Below are 21584 nucleotides of genomic sequence, written 5' to 3' on the forward strand. Positions count from 1 at the left end.
CCTTTATGAGAACTCGCACTCTAGGGTCTCTGGCTTTACATGGGCTCTTTAGAGGCCTGTCCCTGGGCCCCCAGAGGGCGGGTAGGAGGTGCTCCTGCTGCTGGTGAGAGGGGCTCCCCGCCTCAGGCTACCTGGGCCTTGGGATGGGAGCAGAGCCCCTGGCCAGGCCGGGGGCCCCCTCACCAGGGCCCGGCGCCCTGGGTGGCCGGCCCGCCCCCACCCGCCCGAAGCCGTACCACTCCGAAGATGTGGGAGATGTACTGCATGCTGAACTGCTGGCTCTGCGGCGGCCAGTACTGCAGGAACGCGTCCACGTCTGCCCGCAGCTCCTTCTGCTCCTCCTCCCCAAAGTGCTCCACGTGGCTCTGCAGGTCGTCCACCGACACCAGGCAGCCCTCGGTGAGCCCAGTGCCCTCTCTCTCCACCCGCCACAGGACGCGGGCCGCCAGCCTGCGGGGAGGGCAGCGTCAGCCGCCGCCGGGCTCGGCCCAGCACACGTTCCCTCACACGTTCCCTCGGCTACTGTGGGGACACACGACCCTGGGCCTGGCGTGAACGGGACAGAGGGACCTTCCATCATGGAGCTTCCGCAGCATGGGGACATGAGCTGACCAGGTCATTAAACGCTGCTAAACGCTTGGCCCTAGAGGGCCTGGGCCAGGGCAGCCAAGGCCATTCGGAGGTGCCCCAGAGCAAGGAGGTCCGGAAGAGACAGAAGCCAGCTGAGGCAGGGGAGAGAGCAAGTGCGGCCCTGAAGAAGGCAGGTGCAGGGCAGGTGCAGAAGAGCAGGAAGGCCCAGTGGCCGCAGCTGGGGCAGCAAGGAGTGGAGAGCAAGGCTGCAGAGGCCGCGGGGCCAGGTCACCAGGCCTTTGGACCCCGAGAGGGAACAGGGGGCCTTCTGGATGAGCCCTGAGTAGGTCGCCTAATGAGCCGGACTGACTCTGTTTCCGTGTTTTACTGTGGGACATCGGGGAAGTTGCTTGACCTCTCTGAACCCATCCAGTGGTCTGTGCAGAAGGGATGATGGTCTGCCAGACCTCCAGAGGGGCCCTGGAGGGCACAGGGCTTCGAGAGGGACCGAAGGGTGCATTAGGCGGCCCACCCCACAGAAGGAGCCTGTGACCCAGGGACGCTGTGGCATCTCTGCCACCCCCGCCTACATGCCGTACAGGTGCCTGGGACGGGCTGATGGCAGGGCAGACTCTGCCCTGAGGAGAGACCCCCGCCCACAGGGGTCCACAGGCGGAGGGCAACGCGTCGGGGTTAAGTGAGCTCTGCAGAGACCCCTGCGGGGCCAGGCGCCGCTGAGGAGTCCCAGGAGCCCTGGGAAACTGGCTCAGCAGGGGCCTGGGAAGGGTCTCTGGCCTCTAAGACCTGGGGGAGGGACACAGGCCCAGCAAAGAGGGGCCAGTGGTGGCAGATTTCAACTCAGTGGACAGTGCTGTGGGGACAGGACGGGTGGCTCCCACCCTGCAGGGCCCCGGGAAGGGGCATGGACCATGAGGCTCACGGCCGCTGCCCCGCTCTTCCCGGAGGCGGGTGACGCCGGCCCAACCTCACACCCACACGCAGGGCCCGTGCTCCCCGAGCTGCCACCTCCTCTGCGCCCCCGCCTGGCACCAGGCCCTGCCAGCAGGGCCCCCAGGACGCCGGGGTCCAGCGGGGCTCCCGTGGTGGCCCCAGGGTTCTGGCCGTGCCGCCAGGGAGGCCACAGAGCGCTGAGCAGGTGTGAGGCGCGCACAGAGCCGAGCAGGGCCCCGGGCGCAGCAGGTGACCGGGAACCACTGTAAAGGACGGCGGCGGCTGCTTCGCCCAGCCTCCTGTCAGGTCTCAGCTTCAGGCGCTGCTTCTAGAGAAGCCAGAAACCTCGATGTCCATGGAGCTGAGCCTGAACACTCACCTCGGACCCGCCTGCCCAGCTGGGCCTGCAGTGGACACGCGGGTCTCCCTCTGGGCCCTGGGTGGGGTGAATGGCAGGAGAGAGCGGGCCCCTCCCTGGACACCGGGCCTGGCCGGGCCCTACCTGATGTTCTCGTTGGGCGCCTTCCCGTGCCTCTTGATGGCCGAGCACTCGCTCTTGTGGTTCAGCCAGGCGTCCCTCTGGCAGGTGCGGTCGCAGTAGTGGGCGAACTTGCACTGGCCGCAGCGATGCAGCTTCTCCTGCCGCTTGAAGCAGGTGTGGCACACGAAGTTCACCAGGCTGCAGGGCGCACAGCGTCAGGGTGGCTGTCGCCGCAGCGGCAGCGCACGGCCAGGCCGGAGGGGCCCGGGAAAGGCCTCGCCCGCTCGCGGCTGGGGTCGGGGTGCGGGCTCCCCTGGGGGCTTTGCTTTGGCCTGGTCTGGTTCGGTTTTGGTCGGGGATGAGCCAGGGTGCTCTGCCCCTGAGCTGCATCCCAGCGCTTTCTACTTCTGCATTCTGAGGCAGGTTGGCCTCCATATTGGGATCCTCGCGCCTCGACCTTCTAAACTGCTGGAATTACAGGCGAGCGCCGCGCCTCTCGGTGGCCCTGGGCACGGCAGCACAGGGGGCACCACTGAGAGACACAGAGGGTCCTCGCGGTATCAGCGCCCTTCCTGGTCCTGCAAAGCCACCACTTCATCTCAGGAGCTGCTGCCTGGGGACCCACCGCCCTGGCTCAAATCCCCCACGGGCCCCACCGGCGCCACCGGCATCTGTCCCACCTTCGCCTCCCCAAGGGTGGGGTCACACCTGCGCGGAAGCCTGGGCGCGCACTCAAACAAACCCACCCACATCAGGGCACAGGGCAGGCCTGTGCTGGCCGGGAGCCACCTGGGCTCAGGAACTGGCTGGGAGGGCTGTCCTTATCACTCTGACCTTCAGATTCCCTCTTTTCAGAGCGAGGGGCCTTGCTGGGTGCAGGGGTGCACACCTGTGATCCCAGTTGCTTGGGAGGCTGAGGCAGGAGGATCATGAGTTCAAAGCCAGCCTCAGCAAAATCGAGGCGCTAAGCAACTCAGTGAGACCCTGTCTCTAGATAAAATACCAAATAGGGCTGGGCCAAGTGCCCAAGTTCAATCCCCAGGACCAAAAAAGAAGGAGGCCTGAGCTTCCCGAGGTCCCTCCGAGCCCGGCAGCCCGGCAGCAAGCATCTCATGCGGCCCTGGTGGGAGGCACCCTGCCCTCTGCAGCACAGGACCACAGAGAGCGGGCCGCTGGTGGCACACGCGCACACGCACGCAGCAGTACAGGCCCCCCGGCCGATGTGGCGCATCCCTCCTTGAACTCGGTACCTGGGCTGCCAGGCACCGGGAAGAGCCCGAGGCACAAAGATGGCAGCTGGGCCCAGGAGAGGGGAGGGCAGAGTGCGCAAAGGAGTCTTCCCACCCAGCCTCCAGCCTCCAGCCTCAGCTCCCTGCAAAGCCTCCTGCCCCTGTGGCCCCGTCATCAACAGAGAAGGACGCAGGCCACACAGAACCCGCGTGGGACATGCCTGATGCCTGGTGAGCAGCCCTGGTGTGATGCCCAGGGTCTCGGGTCCCAACGGCACCTTCCTGCATGCAGCAGGGAGCATGCAGCCCTGGAGCCCCTGGGGCCCCTGTGGACAGGCTCAGCGTGGGCAGGGCATACTCCCGGGCAGTTGATGGAGACTCCAGGAGGCAAGGGGGCAGGGAGGCCTCTCTCCAGGCCTGTCCCCCTGTCCCCCTGTGGCTGCCTCTCTCCAGGCCTGTCCCCCTGTCCCCCTGTGGCCGCCTCTCTCCAGGCCTGTCCCCCTGTCCCCTTGTGGCCACCTCTCTCCAGGCCTAGGCCTGTCCCCTGTCCCCCTGCGGCCGCCTCTCTCCAGGCCTGTCACACCCACATTTTGGGAAGTCTGTAAACCCTGAGGTTGACCATAAGGTGCTCACTTGTGACAAGCACCGTGAACACTATAAATCATCCCCTTCAATAAAGAGACCCCGCTAAGAGAGAGGGATGCCTTGGAAAGTCTGCACCCTGGGCACACCCCAGTGTCGTCTGCTGAGCACCAAGGAGACCCATGCCCACCCAGCTGCCCACACCCCCCACCGTGTTTCCTCTAGCGGAGGAGCCGGGAGCCCCCAAGGCGCCCCTCGCTCTAGGGACGCCCCGCTTGCCCCTGAGCGTGTGCCCCCACCCTCCTAAGTGGATCCCGCCTTCCTGATGGGCTGGACTACTTTTCCCTGGCGTGCGTCTAGGACCCAGCCACTCCGGGGTGGGGTCCCCCCTCTCTGAGACCCCCGGGACCCTCCTCTGGTCCCTCTTCTCCCATGATGGTAGGCAGCAGATGTGGACTCTCGGGTTGGAGTTGGTGGTCTACACTGGGATCTCAAAATGATGAGGAAATGCGCATTTGGGGGCGTCTTGAGTGGGAAGGAGCTCCACAGACCCAGTGAGAAATCCTGTGTCCCCACGACCACGAATCTTCTAGTTCCCGAGGAGGAAAGGACCGTCCATCAGGGGCCAGTCTAGCAGTCATTCAGCCTGAACCTCCCTCTGCTGAAACGGCCACAGGCCTCCTCAGGTGGCTCACTGGGTCCTTGCCCCTCAGGCAAGCCTGCTGGGGTCGGTCTTAAGAATGGGAACTCGGCCACCACGCCTCCCCAGATTCCCTGCTACGAGGGAAAGACTTGTAGCGCCTTCGCAGGACACTGCACAACCTGCTTCTGGAATCCTCCCTCCACTCTGGTGGCCTCTGACGTTCCCTGCAGAGGAAGGTGGGCATGGCCATGCCATCGAGCAAGGTCCAGGGAACTTTGCTAGGGGTCAGATTCGGGGTCTAGCCCAGGGCCAGGCCCAGGGGCCCCACAGTGGCATCAGGAAGGGGGAGACACACGCTGCGCCAACAGAGGGCACTGACGGGCATCTGCCGCGGGGAGGACCCAGGCTCCCCAAAGCGCAGGAATCTCCAGCCTCGGGACGGCAGACTCAGCCCACCGCTCTGACCCATGGAGGTGTGTTGCTGGTCATCTGTTAATGACCCTCAGTACTCCAGGGCGTGGAAAGTCAGGGCTTATTTACCTCGAGGGAAGATTCAAGGTTACCCCATGACAGTGTCTTCCTTACGCTGACACTGCGTCCCCATGAGCCTTCCCAGTGACACAGAAGGAGTAGAATTGCCCCAGCATGCTTAGAATGGCACAGAATCCACGCCCTCTGTCGCTAAGCCACAGAGGGTATGCTGGGGTGGAGGCCGTCTGCCTGCGTGCCCAGCAGATCAGAGCACATGGAGCTGACCCAGGACCCTGCCACGGATGGGATCCCCAAGCCCTGGAGCTGACACGGGACCTGGCCACGGATGGGATCCCCAAGCCCTGGAGCTGACACAGGACCTGGCCACAGGGTGGAATCCCCAAGCCCTGGAGCTGACACGGGACCTGGCCACAGGGTGGAGTCCCCAAGCCTGGAGCTGACACAGGACCTGGCCACAAGGTGGAATCCCCAAGCCTGGAGCTGACACAGGACCCTGGCCACGGAGTGGAATCCCCAAGCCTGGAGCTGACACAGGACCTGGCCACAGGGTGGAATCCCCAAGCCTGGAGCTGACACAGGACCTGGCCACAGGGTGGAGTCCCCAAGCCTGGAGCTGACACAGGACCTGGCCACAGGGTGGAATCCCCAAGCCTGGAGCTGACCCAGGACCTGGCCACAAGGTGGAATCCCCAAGCCTGGAGCTGACACAGGACCCTGGCCACGGAGTGGAATCCCCAAGCCCGGAGCTGACACAGGACCTGGCCACAAGGTGGAATCCCCAAGCCTGGAGCTGACACAGGACCTGGCCACAAGGTGGAATCCCCAAGCCTGGAGCTGACACAGGACCTGGCCACAAGGTGGAATCCCCAAGCCTGGAGCTGACACAGGACCCTAGCCACGGAGTGGAATCCCCAAGCCCGGAGCTGACACAGGACCTGGCCACAGGGTGGAATCCCCAAGCCTGGAGCTGACACAGGACCCTGGCCACAGAGTGGAATCCCCAAACCTGGAGCTGACACGGGACCTGGCCACAAGGTGGAATCCCCAAGCCTGGAGCTGACACAGGACCCTGGCCACAGGGTGGAATCCCCAAGCCTGGAGCTGACACAGGACCTGGCCACAGGGTGGAATCCCCAAGCCCGGAGCTGACACAGGACCCTGGCCACAAGGTGGAATCCCCAAGCCTGGAGCTGACACAGGACCCTGGCCACAGGGTGGAATCCCCAAGCCTGGAGCTGACACAGGACCTGGCCACAAGGTGGAATCCCCAAGCCTGGAGCTGACACAGGACCCTGGCCACAGGGTGGAATCCCCAAGCCTGGAGCTGACACAGGACCTGGCCACAAGGTGGAATCCCCAAGCCTGGAGCTGACACAGGACCCTGGCCACGGAGTGGAATCCCCAAGCCTGGAGCTGACACAGGACCCTAGCCACAGGGTGGAATCCCCAAGCCTGGAGCTGACACAGGACCTGGCCACAGGGTGGAATCCCCAAGCCTGGAGCTGACACAGGACCTGGCCACAGGGTGGAATCCCCAAGCCTGGAGCTGACACAGGATCTGGCCACAGAGTAGAATCCCCAAGCCTGGAGCTGACACAGGACCTGGACACAGGGTGGAATCCCCAAGCCTGGAGCTGACACAGGATCTGGCCACAGAGTAGAATCCCCAAGCCTGGAGCTGACACAGGACCTGGCCACAGGGTGGAATCCCCAAGCCTGGAGCTGACACAGGACCTGGCCACAGGGTGGAATCCCCAAGCCTGGAGCTGACACAGGATCTGGCCACAGAGTGGAATCCCCAAGCCTGGAGCTGACACAGGACCTGGCCACAGAGTGGAATCCCCAAGCCTGGAGCTGACACAGGACCCTGGCCACAGGGTGGAATCCCCAAGCCTGGAGCTGACACAGGACCTGGCCACGGAGTGGAATCCCCAAGCCTGGAGCTGACCCAGGACCTGGCCACGGAGTGGAATCCCCAAGCCTGGAGCTGACACAGGATCTGGCCACAGAGTAGAATCCCCAAGCCTGGAGCTGACACAGGACCCTGGCCACAGGGTGGAATCCCCAAGCCTGGAGCTGACACAGGACCTGGCCACGGAGTGGAATCCCCAAGCCTGGAGCTGACCCAGGACCTGGCCACGGAGTGGAATCCCCAAGCCTGGAGCTGACCCAGGACCTGGCCACGGAGTGGAATCCCCAAGCCTGGAGCTGACCCAGGACCTGGCCACAGGGTGGAATCCCCAAGCCCGGAACTGACACAGGACCTGGCCACAGGGTGGAATCCCCAAGCCCTGGCGATGGGGAGCTGTGTGTCCCCACGTCTCTCTGAGTCAGGATCGCATGCTCTGACAGGAATTTGAAGTTCATTACTAGGGACTGGCTTGTTGAGGAACTCAAGCAAATTAGATCCCAAGAAGGCCCCAAATGCCATCTTCTGGCCACTCCACGTGAGGACACTTTGCAATCACGGTGTCCACAACAGAGAATAGTACCCGAATGTGGTCCCATTTACATCTCCTGGATCTCGACATTGCGCTTCGTTTCTTTTACAAAAATACTTATGTTCGTGTAAGATCAAACTATGAACAGTCTCCAGACCCTCCCAAGCTTTCCCAAAGCTACCAGCCCAGTCTGCATCTCTGTCTATCCATACCGCACTGAATGTTCTTTATGGAGATAGAATTGATACACAGTCACACGTTGAAAATACCTATTTCTGGGCTGCCAGTGTAGCTTATTGGTAGAGCACATGTCTAATATGTAAAAGGCCTTGGGTTTGAGCTTCAGCACCCCTCCCCCAAATGTATGTATTAGTCACCTTTCTGTTACTATAATAATATTCCTGAGATAACCAACTTAAATTTTTTTTGATACTGGGGATCAAACCCTGAGTGCTTAACCACAAAGCTACATCCCCAGCTCTTTTTATTTTTTATTTTGAGACAGGGTCTCACCAAGTTGCTGAGGGTCTAAGTTGCAATGTTGGCCTCAAAGTCATAATCCTCCAGCCTCAGCCTCCCAGATTGCTGGGATTACAGATGTGCACCACCATGCCTGGCTTATAGCTTGAATTTTGAATGCCCCTCCAAAGACCATGTGTTGAAGGCTTGTCTCAAAATAAAAAGTAAAAAAGGACCGGGGATGTGGCTCAGTGATAAAGTATCTCTGGGTTCAATCTCTAGTACCAAAAAAGATTCAAACTGTAGTACTCACCCCAGCCCCCAGAGGCTCACATCCTCCTCCCCAAGCAAAGTGTGCCTAGGTCGGCCCGAGGGTGTGCGACCAGGCCCACCCGTGAGCTCAGGCGGTCCCTGCGGGTGTACCTTAGACAGGTTCTGAGGACGCATCTCTCCACAAGACCATCACCAAGATGGTGGACACACACCTCACCCCCTAGTTCCCTGCCAGCCGGAACTGCTTCACGGGTGACGGAGGTGTCACCGTTATGCCCCCGGCTGTCTCAGGCATGGCGTTCCGATCCATGGAGATCACCCTGAACTTTTCTCTGTCTTGGTTCATACTGGTGTGCAAGCTTCCCGTCATCAGCTCGGCTGAGAGCCTTTCCTAGGCTGGGGAAGGAGCAGCAGCAGAGGCCTGGGGCATCAGGGCCCAGACAGGACAGAAACACAGGCAGGAGAGAGGGAGGCCAGTCAGGAAAGGACCCAGAGGACCGGACCGGAGGACCTAGGCAGCTGCAGTCGTGCCTGCCAGCCTCACTGGGCCTTCGCGGCTTGTCCCTCCAGGGATGTCCACCAGAGGGCACCCCACTCTGGGACTCTGGAACACCTTTCACCCAAATGGGCATCTTTAGAGCATCTAGTGTAGCCTCACGTTTTCAGTCATATATGTTCATATTTCACAGATACACTAAAATTTACAAAGATTCCAAAATTTAAAAAACATAGACTATTAAAATATTACAATGCATAGCGCTCACTGTGTTCACTGTTTAAAGGTTAAATACTGGCGGCTGGGGGCGTAGCTCCATGGCAGAGCACATGCTCAGCATGAGGGAGACCATGCGTTCCATCCCCAACAACCCCCAAAGTCTTACTTAATTTTTTTATAAAAATAAATCTTTAGCCAAGCATGGTGGTGCACACCTGCAATCCCAGTGGATCGGGAGGCTGAGGCAGGAGGACCTCAAGTTCGAGGTCAGCCTCAGTAACTTAGCAAGACCCTGAGCAATTCAGCAAGACCCTGTCTCTAAATTAAAATATTTAAAAGGGCTGGGGATGTGGAGCAGTGGGTAAGTGCCCCTAAACTCAATCCCAGGTACAAAAAAAATTAATAAGTTAAATGAATCTTAAAAGTGAATAGCGCTAGGCGATCTCCTGGAATAAGAGAAGTTCTATGTTTTGACGTTCACAGTCACTGCTGGGCCTGACCTCCACAGTGCCACAGGGATCAGAGACGTGGCCAGTCCGAGCTGGGCCCTCCGTGCTCGAGCTAGCTCTCCAAACAGACACGGCGCCCAGCCCGCTGTGTCAGGGCACAACCGTACCACCGAGAGTCTGTCCAGCTGACCCCCGGGCAAAAGACAACGTCCACTCAGAGACAAGTAATGCTTAAATGTGCTACTGTGAAGTTCGTAACAGCCACTGTTCAGAACATGGGTCTCTGACAGTCCGCGGCTGAGGTCTAGGATGGCAGGTTCTGGGTGGGAGGAGAAACAGGCGGAGCTGCAGCTCCATGTCCCCCACGCCGGGCCACTGCAGCCCGGCCCCGCCCTGCCCGTGGTGCCCTAGGGTGTGCTCTCCCGGCTGGCACTTGGCCCCAGCCTCCAGTGAGCCGACCTACTTCGCTTCTCACAAGGCCTGAGTTTAAAATAGGCCATTCGCCATGCACTGTAGCCAGATTGTCCCTAAAATAAATCCCAGTGGGATGGACCATGCGGCTTCAAGGTCACGAGCAGCCACTTTGGGAGAAGTGGGAGACAGAGCCCTGGGTGCTGCAAGGAAGCCCTCACCCTTCACCCTGCTGAGCTGGGGGAGCCTTCCAACCACTCGAGGAGGGGGAGGGGGGGAGGGAGTGGGGGAGGGGGACGAGGAGGAGGAGAAGACACCTGCCCTGTGGTTCTCATCGCTCCTCATCCATGCTGGCATGGGTAATGTGGAAGGTTGAATCTGGAGTCAGTCAGAGCTGAATTCAACTCCTGACTCCAATATCTTTTGGCTGTGTGACCTTAAGCAAGTCCCCTAACCTCTCTGAGCTGTTTCCATACGTGAAGATGGGAATGGCAACACCTACACCTTGATATCCTTTAGGCTAAGGACAGTTACTTTAGAAAGAATCATAACTACTGCCTTTAAGTTGAAGCAAGAAGAAAATCACAAAGAAATCTGAAGTCCCACTACCCTCCGAGTAATTTTCAGGATTAAATGAAGTGGGTGTGAAGTAGCCAGCACAGCCTGGCACTGGGTGGACACTCCCTGGAGGGCGCGGGGCGTGGGAGCCCCTGTGTGGGGCCGGGCCCTCCGGACGGAAACACCCCATTCCTTCCCTGGCACAGGACAGTGCCCCAAAGACACAAAGCCCAGGCCACTGCTGGGTGCGGGGAGAGGGTCCCAGCCTGCCCAGCGGCCCTTGGGCAGGACTCTCCTCACACAGGAAGCAGCGGCCTTCAGAGGGTGCAGGGTGTTTCCTCCTCAAGTCCTCCCAGAGCCTTTGGAGCAGTGTGGCCACCCCCGGAGGGTCTCCGAGTGCCTGCTGCCCCCCACCCCCTATGCTCCTCAGCCGGGCGGCTTGGCCATCCTGGCGGGCTGGCCCCACTCGGTCCTCACCCGCAGCCTGCCCTGCGCTCTGTCATCTGTCAGTCGGGGGCCATGCAGGGGCAGCTGCGGCTCAGCTCCTTGTATGGAAATAGTTAGGGACAGACTGCAGGTGGACAGGGCAGCCCGCTGAAGCAGCCAGAGCCTCAGGCCCCTGCAGGCTGCTCACAAACCCAGCCTGCAGGAAGGTCTCCTGGACACGTGGGGGGTCTTACAGAAGGCCCTGCCAGGGCCCAGACACCTGGGTGTCTCCTGTCCTCCTCCCTCCTCCCTCCTCCTCCTCCCCTCCCCAGGTCTTTATTGAGCATCTGTTATGTGCTGCACAGTAAGAGGTAATGGCGGGACCTAAACACAGAGAAGACACAGCTCTTGCCTTCCTGCCGTCCCCAGCCTGGGCTGGGACACAAACACACAGGAAGAAGATAAGGCTGGGGGGTTCGGAAGGGAGACTGACTTCCACCAGGGTGGGGGCCATGGCCTGGGAGGCCAGGAGGCATTGTCTGCCCACCAGGCGTCTCCTGGGAAAGCGGGAGGTTGGTGCCTAGGACACAGGAGTGGTAGCTCCTGGCGAGATGGCAGGAGGCCCTGCACAGGAGGGACGCGGGGAGAGCGGGCAGACAGGGGAGGTGGGTGCCCTCGCAGTGGCACACGCCGTCCCACAGGCAAAGGGCACACAGGGCGTGTGAGGAAGGAGCCGCGTGGGCAGAGCTGGCCGCTGTGGCCTCCCCGGGCCGTCCTGCTGTATGGGACGTCCCTGCTCCTGTCTGCCGCCCCGTGGCCCAGGCGAGCGTCAGGCAGCATGGCATCCCTAGACGAGGCCCCCGAACGGCCCACACCTGCTCAGCGGGTCCTGGCCCTGACCTGCGGCCGGGCCCAGCCCTCAGAGGCACAGGAGAGGCGAGGAGCCTGGGTCAGGAAGCAGTAGATCGATTCTGCCCGTGAGGACCGTGAGGAACTCCATGGAAAGGGCCCTCCACAGCTGCAAGGCCCAGCTGCAGGCAGGCTGCACCCTCGGCAGGCGCAGGCAGGGAGCCTGCAGCCTGAAGACCTGCATTTTCTGAGCTAATTGTCCAGGAATTTCTCCGATCCCTTTATTAAGTTGTTTCTGTTTATAGCCTCATCCACCCTCCACCACCCACTCACCAGCTGCTCCCAGATTAAAGGCCACATGTTCCTGCGTCTGCCGGGGCTAATCCTGGCTTTCCCACAGGCTCACGCAGCATTACCCGCCAGGGGCCCAGCTGTCCCCACTGGGCCCGAAGCAGCTCCTCACTGGTTCAGTTTTCAAAAGCAGCCTGGCTGGTAGGACTCCTTTAAAAGCCCTCAGCTGTCCTCGCGCGCTCTCCCTGACGCTTTCTGTACCCACAGGTCTCCGCACATTCTCCTGGACACGTTCAGCTCCCGCCCAGAATCCCTTAAGGCCCAGACGCATTTTTATCTGAAGAACTTAAAGCTACTGAGGACGTAGCTCTGTGGCAAGCCCTCGTCTAGTCCCTACATGACCCCGGGTTCCATCTCCAGCACAGAAAATAGTCATAACGATGAATGGAAAAGTCCCCCAAATTATCCTGGCTCCTTGCTGCTTCTTAATGCATTTCGTATGAACTTGATTGACCTACAAAATTCATATTATTGGTTGTGGTAGGTTCAAAATCGGCCTTCCGAGGTGTTCATGGCCTAATTCCCAGGACCTGGGAGCAGGTGACCTTTTTACAAGGCTAGGGATCAAACTCAGGGCCTTACACATGCTAGGCAAGTGCTTTACTCTCAGTCTGTCCTTTTATTTTATTTTTGAGACTGGGTCTCCCTAAGTTGTCCGTGATGGCCTTGGACTTGGGATCCTCCTGCCTCAGTCTCCTGAGTTGGGATTACAGGCACGTGCCAGTGCACCTGGTTATAATCACCTTTGCTTCTTCTGAAATTGATGGATTTTTTTTCTTTCATTAAAACTATATACTGGCCAGGCACAGTGGCACACACCTGTAATTCCAGAGGCTAGGGAGGCTGAGGCAGGAGGATCTCGAGTTCAAAACCAACCTCGGCAATTCAGCGAGGCCCTAAGCAACTTAGGGACCATGTCTCTAAATAAAATATAAAAAGGGTTGAGACTTCTTATGTGGTTCAGTAGTTAAGTGCCTCCTGGGCTCAATCCCCAATACAAAACAAATAAACAAACCCCAAAGGCAAATACTATTAATTGCATTGAAGAGGACACCAGAGAGCTTAGTGAGCAGTGCCTAAAGCCCCCTGCGGGTTGATGGGGGGGGGGGGGGGGAAGCAGTGGTTTGGACAGCTCAGTCCTGTCCTGTGCTTCACTCCTGTGGGACCAGGGGAGACCCATTCCCTCTCTAAGCCTCAGTTTCCCCATATGTCAGAAAAGATGGCATGAAGCCCGTGAGTCTCAACATTCATCCGGTAGGAACCGTTTTTAACCCACGAAAGCCGTGGACTTTCCCCCCAGAAACAGAAGCACGTATGCGCAGCACAGAAACCTGGACCTCCCGGTTTTAGGTATTTCCTAGCAAAGGATCCATGGATCCCAGTCAGGGGCCCCTAAGCAGACGGACTCCAGACCCAGACGCTGGAACTGCTCAGGAGGAGTGTCGCGGAGTGCTGCCCAGCACGGCCCTGCCCTCCCCTGCGCCTGAGCTTCCCAGGCCCCGCTCCTCCCAGCTCCTCCGAGCTCCTCCGAGCTCCTCCGCTGCGGGTCCCTCTCCCGCGCCTGAGTTTCCCAGGCCGCGCTCCTCCGAGCTCCTCCGCTGCGGGTCCCTCTCCCGCGCCTGAGCTTCCCAGGCCCCGCTCCTCCGAGCTCCGAGCTCCTTCGAGCTCCGAGCTCCTCCGAGCTCCTCCGCTGCGGATCCCTCTCCCGAGCCTGAGCCTCCCAGGCCCCGCTCCTCCGAGCTCCGAGCTCCTCCGAGCTCCTCCGAGCTCCTCCGCTGCGGGTCCCTCTCCCGCGCCTGAGCTTCCCAGGCCCCGCTCCTCCGAGCTCCGAGCTCCTCCGAGCTCCTCCGCTGCGGGTCCCTCTCCCGCGCCTGAGCTTCCCAGGCCCCGCTCCTCCGAGCTCCGAGCTCCTCCGAGCTCCTCCGCTGCGGATCCCTCTCCCGAGCCTGAGCTTCCCAGGCCCCGCTTCTCCGAGCTCCGAGCTCCTCCGAGCTCCTGCGAGCTCCTCCGCTGCGGGAGCCGCAGACCACGCCTCGCGCTCCCCCACTGCTTTCCCTCTGCGGCTCCGCAGCGGCTCCATCGGGAGGTAGGCGGAGGTCGACCGGCATTCCCAGGGCTCCGCCAGGCGCTCCGGCCGCGGGCGGGGGAGGCCGGGTGCCGAGGGGCCCAGGACTCCCCGGTGTCCCGCAAAAAAGTTAGCGGCCTGCGTCTTTTAGTAGTGCTAGTTTTTTAATCTATGAAACTCAAACCAAAAGAAAGTGAAATTGATAACAATTTCAAAATCGAAATTATAAAAACCCTTTCGGCAAATCCATCCCCCTGGCAAAACTGCCTTGGACAGGGGTGAGGCGGTGCCCATAGCAGAGGCGCCAGGCCTCGGTGGGGCTCCAGGACCTGCTCCCCTTCCCACCTGGCCTGACTCAAGCCTCTGACCTCTAGTCGTGGTGCCAGGTCCTGACCTTCCACTGAAAGAGGACATTCAGGGCTGGGCTGGGCTCGGGGTGGAGCGCTGGCATGGGTTCAATCCTCGGCACTGCATATAAACAAATAAAATACAGGTCCCTCGACAACCAAAGTACATATAATACATATTAAAAAATAAAACAGAACACTGAGCCCCTCTTTCTTCCAAACAGCAGCTCATTATTTGCAGATGGCTATTTGAAGAGATCCTCCAACATTATTTGAAAACGATCTGAAGTACATTATGTTCCGGATTTTCACCTGCTCGATCCTGAACTCATTCCCATTTGGCCCCAGAGTTATTAGGGACGGACATTGTTTGAAAGTAATTGGTGACTGGTGGCCATTGGTGGTGGTGGTTGGTGGTGGGTTCCATCCCCAGCACCACAAAAGAAAAGACAAAGATGCACGTGATACACCTGGCCGTCCAACACTGCGCACTGGGGGTGTCCCTCACTCACCCAGGGACAGCTGGGCTGCCTGCAGGCTGTGGCAGCTGCCACTGCCCAGCCGCTGCCCATCACTAGCCCAGGAGAAGCCCCCGTCCAACCTCAGAGTGCAGCTCCCACTGGGTGCCACTACCCACGCACCATGGAGAGCTGACAAGCTGAGCAGAACGGTCCTGGGGTCCCTCTCCTTAACTTGAGGACATCCAAAGAAAACCAAGTCATAAAGGAACACATGTTCATGACTAACACACGTTTTAGAAGTTCATTCCTCTAATAATAAAAATTCAAATTGCAACAATAGTAAGGTAAGATTTTCCAGATTAAGTTGGAAAACATGAAAAAGTAACTGACAACTGGGCTTACCAGGACCGGGGTGGTAGGCAGACAGCATGGCCTCCCTTGGGGTGGTGACTTGAAAATCTACATCCGAAGCCTGAAAAATGTATTTTGAAGTCAAAAATTTCTATTTCTAAGAGTTTATCTTCAGTAAATAATCAGGCACCTCTGGAAAGATTTACCAGGAAAGCGTAGGACACACCCTCCATATCCTAAATGCAACATCTGCTTACGTCAATAAACACCAGTCACCAACAGAATACTACCCAGGTGTGCAAAACGGTGTCGAAGGACGTTAATGGTGTGGAATGTCGCCACATAACGTGAAGGAAAGAAAACAGGACACAAAATTATCTCATCCTTCTGAGAGAAAAAAAGAGACAACTTCATTACATCGAACCTAACGTTACTAAGTGCACCATTTAATAGTCTTAGGTTATTAGAAGTATTAAATGATTATTAAACACACCATTAGTATTTACCACTAAGAAACAGAAAGAGTCTGCCAGTTCAACCATAGTGAGCTCCCTGCTTTAGTGCACATCACGAGTTTATTTGCTTAATTTTGTCTATTTATTTGCTTGATCTTAATGATTGGACCCGGGGCTCGGGCTCGCTATGCGCACTCTGTCATTGATCTACACCCCCCGCCCACATCACGATCCTGGAGATGTTAAGATGAGTACCCGTCCTGGGGTTGGCGGACCACGCCTACCGCACTCCTTCCACTCCAGAGTGGACGCCTGCCCCTGTTCTACCACCTGGAACGCAACACCTTCCCGTCAGGTTCCCGCTGAGTACCCACGGTCAAGGGCGTGCGCCTCCCCGCCCCTCGCCACACTGGGAACAGGAGGATGTTCTATGTCTCACACGCCCAAGGCGACCAGGAAGAGATACATCGGAACGTTGGTGACCACTCAGATCGTTTTAATTTCCCTCCTTTGGTTTTTCTACCATTTATAAATTTTCTAAAATGACCTAGAAAAAGATCTAAAGAGTAACAACAAATCCCACATCACCCATTCCCGATGTGCCTGTGGCGGAGCAGCAAGAGCTCGGGGCAGAGCTACCGTGGGCTTGTGGCCACTGTCCTCCCCAGACCTGGGGTCCTCAGAGGGGACGGCCACAGGCCTCTCCTGGCTCTTCCCCACCGGGCGTCTCACCACTTTGAAATTCCGTGTTTAAGGAGGCAGGTCCAAGAGTCGCCGCCCTCCACTTCCTCCCTCCCTGCCAGCGCCTGGCTTGGGGCAAGTGGACTTCACCCCAAAGCCGGTCCCACTCCTGGGATGATAGGCAGTGGCCACCAGAGCTCCTGCTGGCCAGGATTCTGAGACCAGGCCGAAGTGCGGGAGGCCGGTGCCTGATGGCTTGGCCACGCCTGCCAGGGACCATGGGGACCGCGCTGCACACTGCCTGGGCCTGAAAGAACCTTCCAGCTTTCCTGTGCCCTCTGACCTCTAAGCAGCCCCCCATGTTTCCAGCCAGCAGAGAAGACACCCTGGGCACACTGAGGACCGCGGTGGAGGACCTGGTGGGCAGCTGTGAGTGCGAGGCTCAGCCGCTCTCGCGAGACCCACTTCGCACCTGCACGTCGGCCCAGGGTCAGAAAGTGGAGGCACAGGCAGCAGCCTGAAAGCCAGCGAGGGCCCCCCTCGTGTGTCTGCCCTCTGAGAGACAGGCCCACAGGCCCGCGGGACCGTTCGCGGGAGAACGGGAGAGGACTCGTGTGCACACAACGCACAGCTCGTTTACTTATTGCGCATGCAAAGCCACGTGGACAAGAAATAGACTCGTGAAAGAAGCAATCAGCACAAAGCCACATGCACCACTGAACCTTTGATTGAAAACAAAACATAGAACCAAGGTGCACGCGGCTTAGAGCTCCCTGGCTCCGTGATCAAACTGAAAGAGAGGCAGGAGAATGCGTAAGGAAAGCTGAGGACGCCCGGCAGACGGGACAGAGGACGGCGGGAGGGGCAGCATGCCGTAGCAGTTGAGCAGGTGGTGGTCTCTCTGCTCACGTCACGCTTTAGGATATTACAGGAATGAACTTTCCTTCAGCACAGTGCTCAACTAAAAGTAAGCTCTCCCTCACGTCCGAGCGGGAAGGCGGAAAGCCCGTCTTGCAATGCTGTGGCCTAGAAGAGCTCATTCTGCAGAGGGACTTCCGCAGGTGCCTCAGCCCCACTGCCCAGCCCAGTTCCTCATCTACAGTCTCTCAGCCTCGGCAGGAGCCTAAGTGGGCAAAGTCTCCCTCTGACACCTTTCCAGGCTGTCTTGGGCACAGGACGCCCAAAGAAACAGCTCCCTAGTCTGTGCAGCCAGGAATTTGGGTGACTGGCTCTAGAACACTCTCTCTATCACATTTGCCCTTCATTCTGTGTGTATGTGTGTGTGTGTGTGGTGCTGGGCATCCACCTCAGGGCGGTGTGTGCACTGACCGTGTGCCTGCCGCAGAGCTCGGCCCCACCCCTCTTTTGATCATTTCAAGATCGCTTATCCTCGTCCTCCTGTTACTCCTGTAAGATCAACATGATATTCTGTGTGGCATGTTATCTGCAGCTGCACTAAAGCTGTTTTTGCAGTTACTACTTCGAATTAGAAATGCCTTCTTTATAGTAGCAGATACGGCAGCGACGGTGAACACAGAGCCCGTAAACACTGCGTCTACGAAGAGTGTACGGCTGTATACGCAAGTCATTGAAGGAAAGATCACAGCACCTAGCTGGCAGAGCCCCACCGTGCCGCGATGACTGACACCGAGTGCCACAGCAAGCCCGGTGAAATGCCGGCGTGCGGGGAGCGGCCCTCGGTGTGACCGTGTGCTCTCTCCTTTCCGACTTCTCCAAACGAGGAACAATTTAACTCACTTGGCTCCAAACGCCCCTGGGAGGAGACGGATCCCTAGATGGGCGCTGGGGAGCCCGAGGCACCAATGAGGTGCTCTTCTAGGGTCGGGCAACCTGGCAGCAGAACCAAGACCAGCCGTCCCAGACCCTGCGCTCCTGGATTCTGCATTTCAACTGCGGACGCAGCTGACTCCCTATTGCATCGACCCACACACTCACACTCACACACACACACTCACACTCATACACTCTCACACACTCACATCACACACACTCACACTCATACACTCACACACTCACATCCACACACTCACACTCTCACACACACTCACACTCACACACTCACACTCACACACACATACACACACTCACACATTCACACACTGACACACACATACACACATACACACACACTCACACACACATACACACTCACACATTCACACGTATACTGACACACTGACACACATACACACTCTCACACATTCACACACACTCATACACTCTCACACACTCACATCACACACACTCACACACATACTCACACTCTCACACATACTCACACTCACACACTCATGCATTCACACATACTCACACATTCACACACACATACACTCACACATACACACACTCAGTCACACATTCACACACTGACACTCTCACACACACACTGACACACACACACATTCACATACACACTGACACACACATAAACACACTCTCACACACATTCACACACATACTCATACACTCACACACATGCACTCACACACTGACACACTCACACACACGCTCACACATTCTCATACACACTGACACACACACTCATACACTCTCACACACATACACTCACACACACACAGTCACACACACTCACTCTCACACACGGACCAGTGAAGCCAGAGCAGCTCCCCAGCAGCCATCGCTGCCACCTCGCCCCACGCCTGGAGCCCCCCAGAGCACCGGGAGCTGGGCACCTGCTCTCTGCCTTCCCGAGGGCTTGCAGCAGGGAGAAAAGAGGCTGAATGCCAAGCAAGGTCTCTGGAGAGCAGTGCCCAGGACAGCGGGTGCCCCCAGCCAATCACGGCGGCTGGCTGAAGCCGGGCCAGGTACATATAGGCGGGTCAGACCAACTGTGGGCTCAGACACGGCATGTCCATTTAATTACCGTGCAGGGCTTTTTAAAACGAATTTCAAAACTGATTTAAAGTGGTGGACCTGGGGGCTGGGGACGCGGCTCGGTTGGTAGAGTCCTCGCAAGCCTAAGGCCCTGGGTTCACTCCCCAGCACCACAAAAAACGATAAAAGAAAGAAACAAAAGTGGTGCTGGGCGTGGTGCACACCTGCAATCCCAGCTACTTGGGAGGCTGAGGCAGGAGGATCACAAGTTCGAAACCAGCCTCAGCAATTTATCCAGGCCCTAAGCAACTTAGTGAGACCCTGTCTCAAAATAAAAAATAAAGAAAAAGGGCTGGGGATGTGGCTCAGTGGTCAAGTGCCCCTGGGTTCAATCCCCAGGACCAAAGAAAAAGAAAGAAAGAAAAGTGGTAGACCCGCGTGGACACAGGGTCGTGGGGAGGCGGGAATGTGAATTCAGCAGCAGCTACTAAAACTGAAAGCAGCGGCCGCACACCCTGGAGAAACCACCAGCCCGCACGCTTGGGCCTCCGCAGGCCTCCGCCTGAGCGCAGGAGAAACCCGGTCTCGCACATGTGCCGCGGCACCACAGCCCCCAAAGCCGTGCCTCTGCGCAAGGAGCGACCCTGGCGGTTAAGAGCGCTGATCCACAGGCCCCTGGATCCACAGGGACAGCCCTGGGCACCACGGAGCCAACAGATCTTAGAGAATTGCAAAGACACCAACTGTGTCGCCTGGGAAAGGAGGCCTGCCTAACGCCATCTGAAGGAAGAGACCATTCCCATAAAAAGAAAAGAACGGAGACTTTGGTGAGTGCCCACAACCGTAGGTGATAACCCGAGAACGTTCTGGAAAGAAATGCACGGGAGTCTTCACACAGGTTATCTCAGGAAGGAGAGAGGCACCCAGAGTTGGACAAGACTCTTGAAGGGCACATGGATCCCTGTTACCTCCACATTTAATTAGTTTCTTGAAGTCTCAGCGATTCCTTATTCCTGGATATATTTCTGAATTTCTGGCTTGTTTGCGGTCTCAGGAGAAGTTTAAAAGAGGACTTTTCTGCCAGCAGGCCCCGGTGGCAGGGCCAGGCCCAGTCTGCTCCACAGCACAGGCTGGGCCTGGGCAGGCTGTCAGAGGAAGGGCCCAGGGCCTCTGCTGGCCTCCGCAGCCCCCAGTCCACAGCGAATCTCAGGCAAGGACAGGTCCCACCAGATGCGGGTCACTGGCAGCAGGGCCCCTCCGTCAAAAAGGACCCCATGAACGTCACCCCCTCCCTGGTGACTGCGAGCCGCGTATTTTAAAGTTTGGCAGAAACCAAAGCAAGCGGGGAGGAGGGAGCAAGTCCCCACCCCCATACCTGTCAAAGACCACGGCAGAATACGCCCGCTCGGCGAAGATGACGTCTGCCGCCCAGAACTCCTTGGTGGCTTTCAGCCCCCGGCCCTTGCCCTCGGAGCTGAAGACCTCCACGTACTCCATGCTCCCTATTGTCATCTCCGAGCTGCGGGCAGCACCGGCTATTAACGCTGGCCAAGCTCTTGTCTGCTGCTCTTTCAGCACCTCTGGCATCCCAAAGAGCAGGGCTATAAATGGGCAGGCCACCTCCCCTTCCCTGCCCCCTCAGCCACGGGCCCTCCCTCCCCCTCCACCCCTGTCCTGGAGGCAGCGGTAGGACAGGCGAGAGGACAGCGGCCTGGCAGGGATCTCATTGGTCACCCAGCCAAGTGGAGAGGGCAGAGAAGGCCATGGGCAGTGCAGCCCTGGGATGGGGCCTGACGAGTTCGCAAAGTTCCTTTGCAAAATGAAGCTGGGTGCTGGGTGCTGGGTGCGTGTGCGGAGTCCTGGGTGCTCTCGCGTTCAGCAGGAGTTGGAATAGGGAGTCTGGTCAGGAGGGTATTTTTAGCAGCCAGATGCCTCTGTCAATCAGAAGCAGACCTCCAGAGTGGCCCAGAGAAGAGGCCAGGTGGCTGGCTGCTCTGGGACCCCTCAGCTGTCAGGTCACGTTCTCTCAAGCCAGACGGACGGCTTCTCCCCCACCCATCTCTCCGCATGGTTGGATGTTGGCAGGACGCGACAGGCACTGCTTAACAGAACTGCTTAGGCTCCAAGAGGTGGCTCCCTCCAGCGTCACCGGGCCTCTCAGGGCACCCACACCCAGGGACAGGGAGGGCCAAGGGCTTCCTGTTCTTGTGTTGCTGCCCATGCAGCTGTGCCCGAGGCAGGCGGGCACATGGAGGCAAGGCAGGCTCCACAAACACCAACCCCTGTCTCCATCTTCCCATCAGATCCCCTTAAACACCTCCTGCTGCTAGGACTCCCACGAGCTCTGTCCTTCTCACTCACCCAGGGCTTTGGAGGGACGGCTCTGAAATCCTCCAGCACTAAATGCCACTCTCCCCAGCCAAGAGGCAGGCCTCACGGAGGCTGGAGCTGTCTCACCTTCCCCCACTAGTTTTAGTTTCTGGATGTG

At 58.4% G+C, this 21584-nt stretch overlaps 1 protein-coding gene across 2 annotated transcripts in view; it reads right to left on the bottom strand.

Moving 5' to 3' along the window:
• Positions 1 to 20671, bottom strand: part of SMYD1 (SET and MYND domain containing 1) — a 35096-nt gene extending 14425 nt beyond the window's left edge. Inside the window, exons 1-3 of one of the 2 annotated variants that reach the window (XM_079111270.1) lie at positions 20472 to 20671; positions 2024 to 2200; positions 237 to 450 (exon numbers count right to left, since the gene is read on the bottom strand). In XM_079111270.1, the coding sequence (XP_078967396.1) occupies positions 237 to 450; positions 2024 to 2200; positions 20472 to 20608 (528 nt within the window). In that variant the 5' untranslated portion in view covers positions 20609 to 20671. The remainder of the gene's footprint in view (positions 1 to 236; positions 451 to 2023; positions 2201 to 20471) is intronic. The other variant, XM_079111269.1, reaches the window with a different exon arrangement.
• Between the last annotated feature and the right edge of the window lie 913 nt (positions 20672 to 21584).

The sequence above is a fragment of the Sciurus vulgaris genome (assembly GCF_902686455.1).
Source record: "Sciurus vulgaris genome assembly, chromosome: 14".
Lineage (NCBI taxonomy): Eukaryota > Metazoa > Chordata > Mammalia > Rodentia > Sciuridae > Sciurus > Sciurus vulgaris.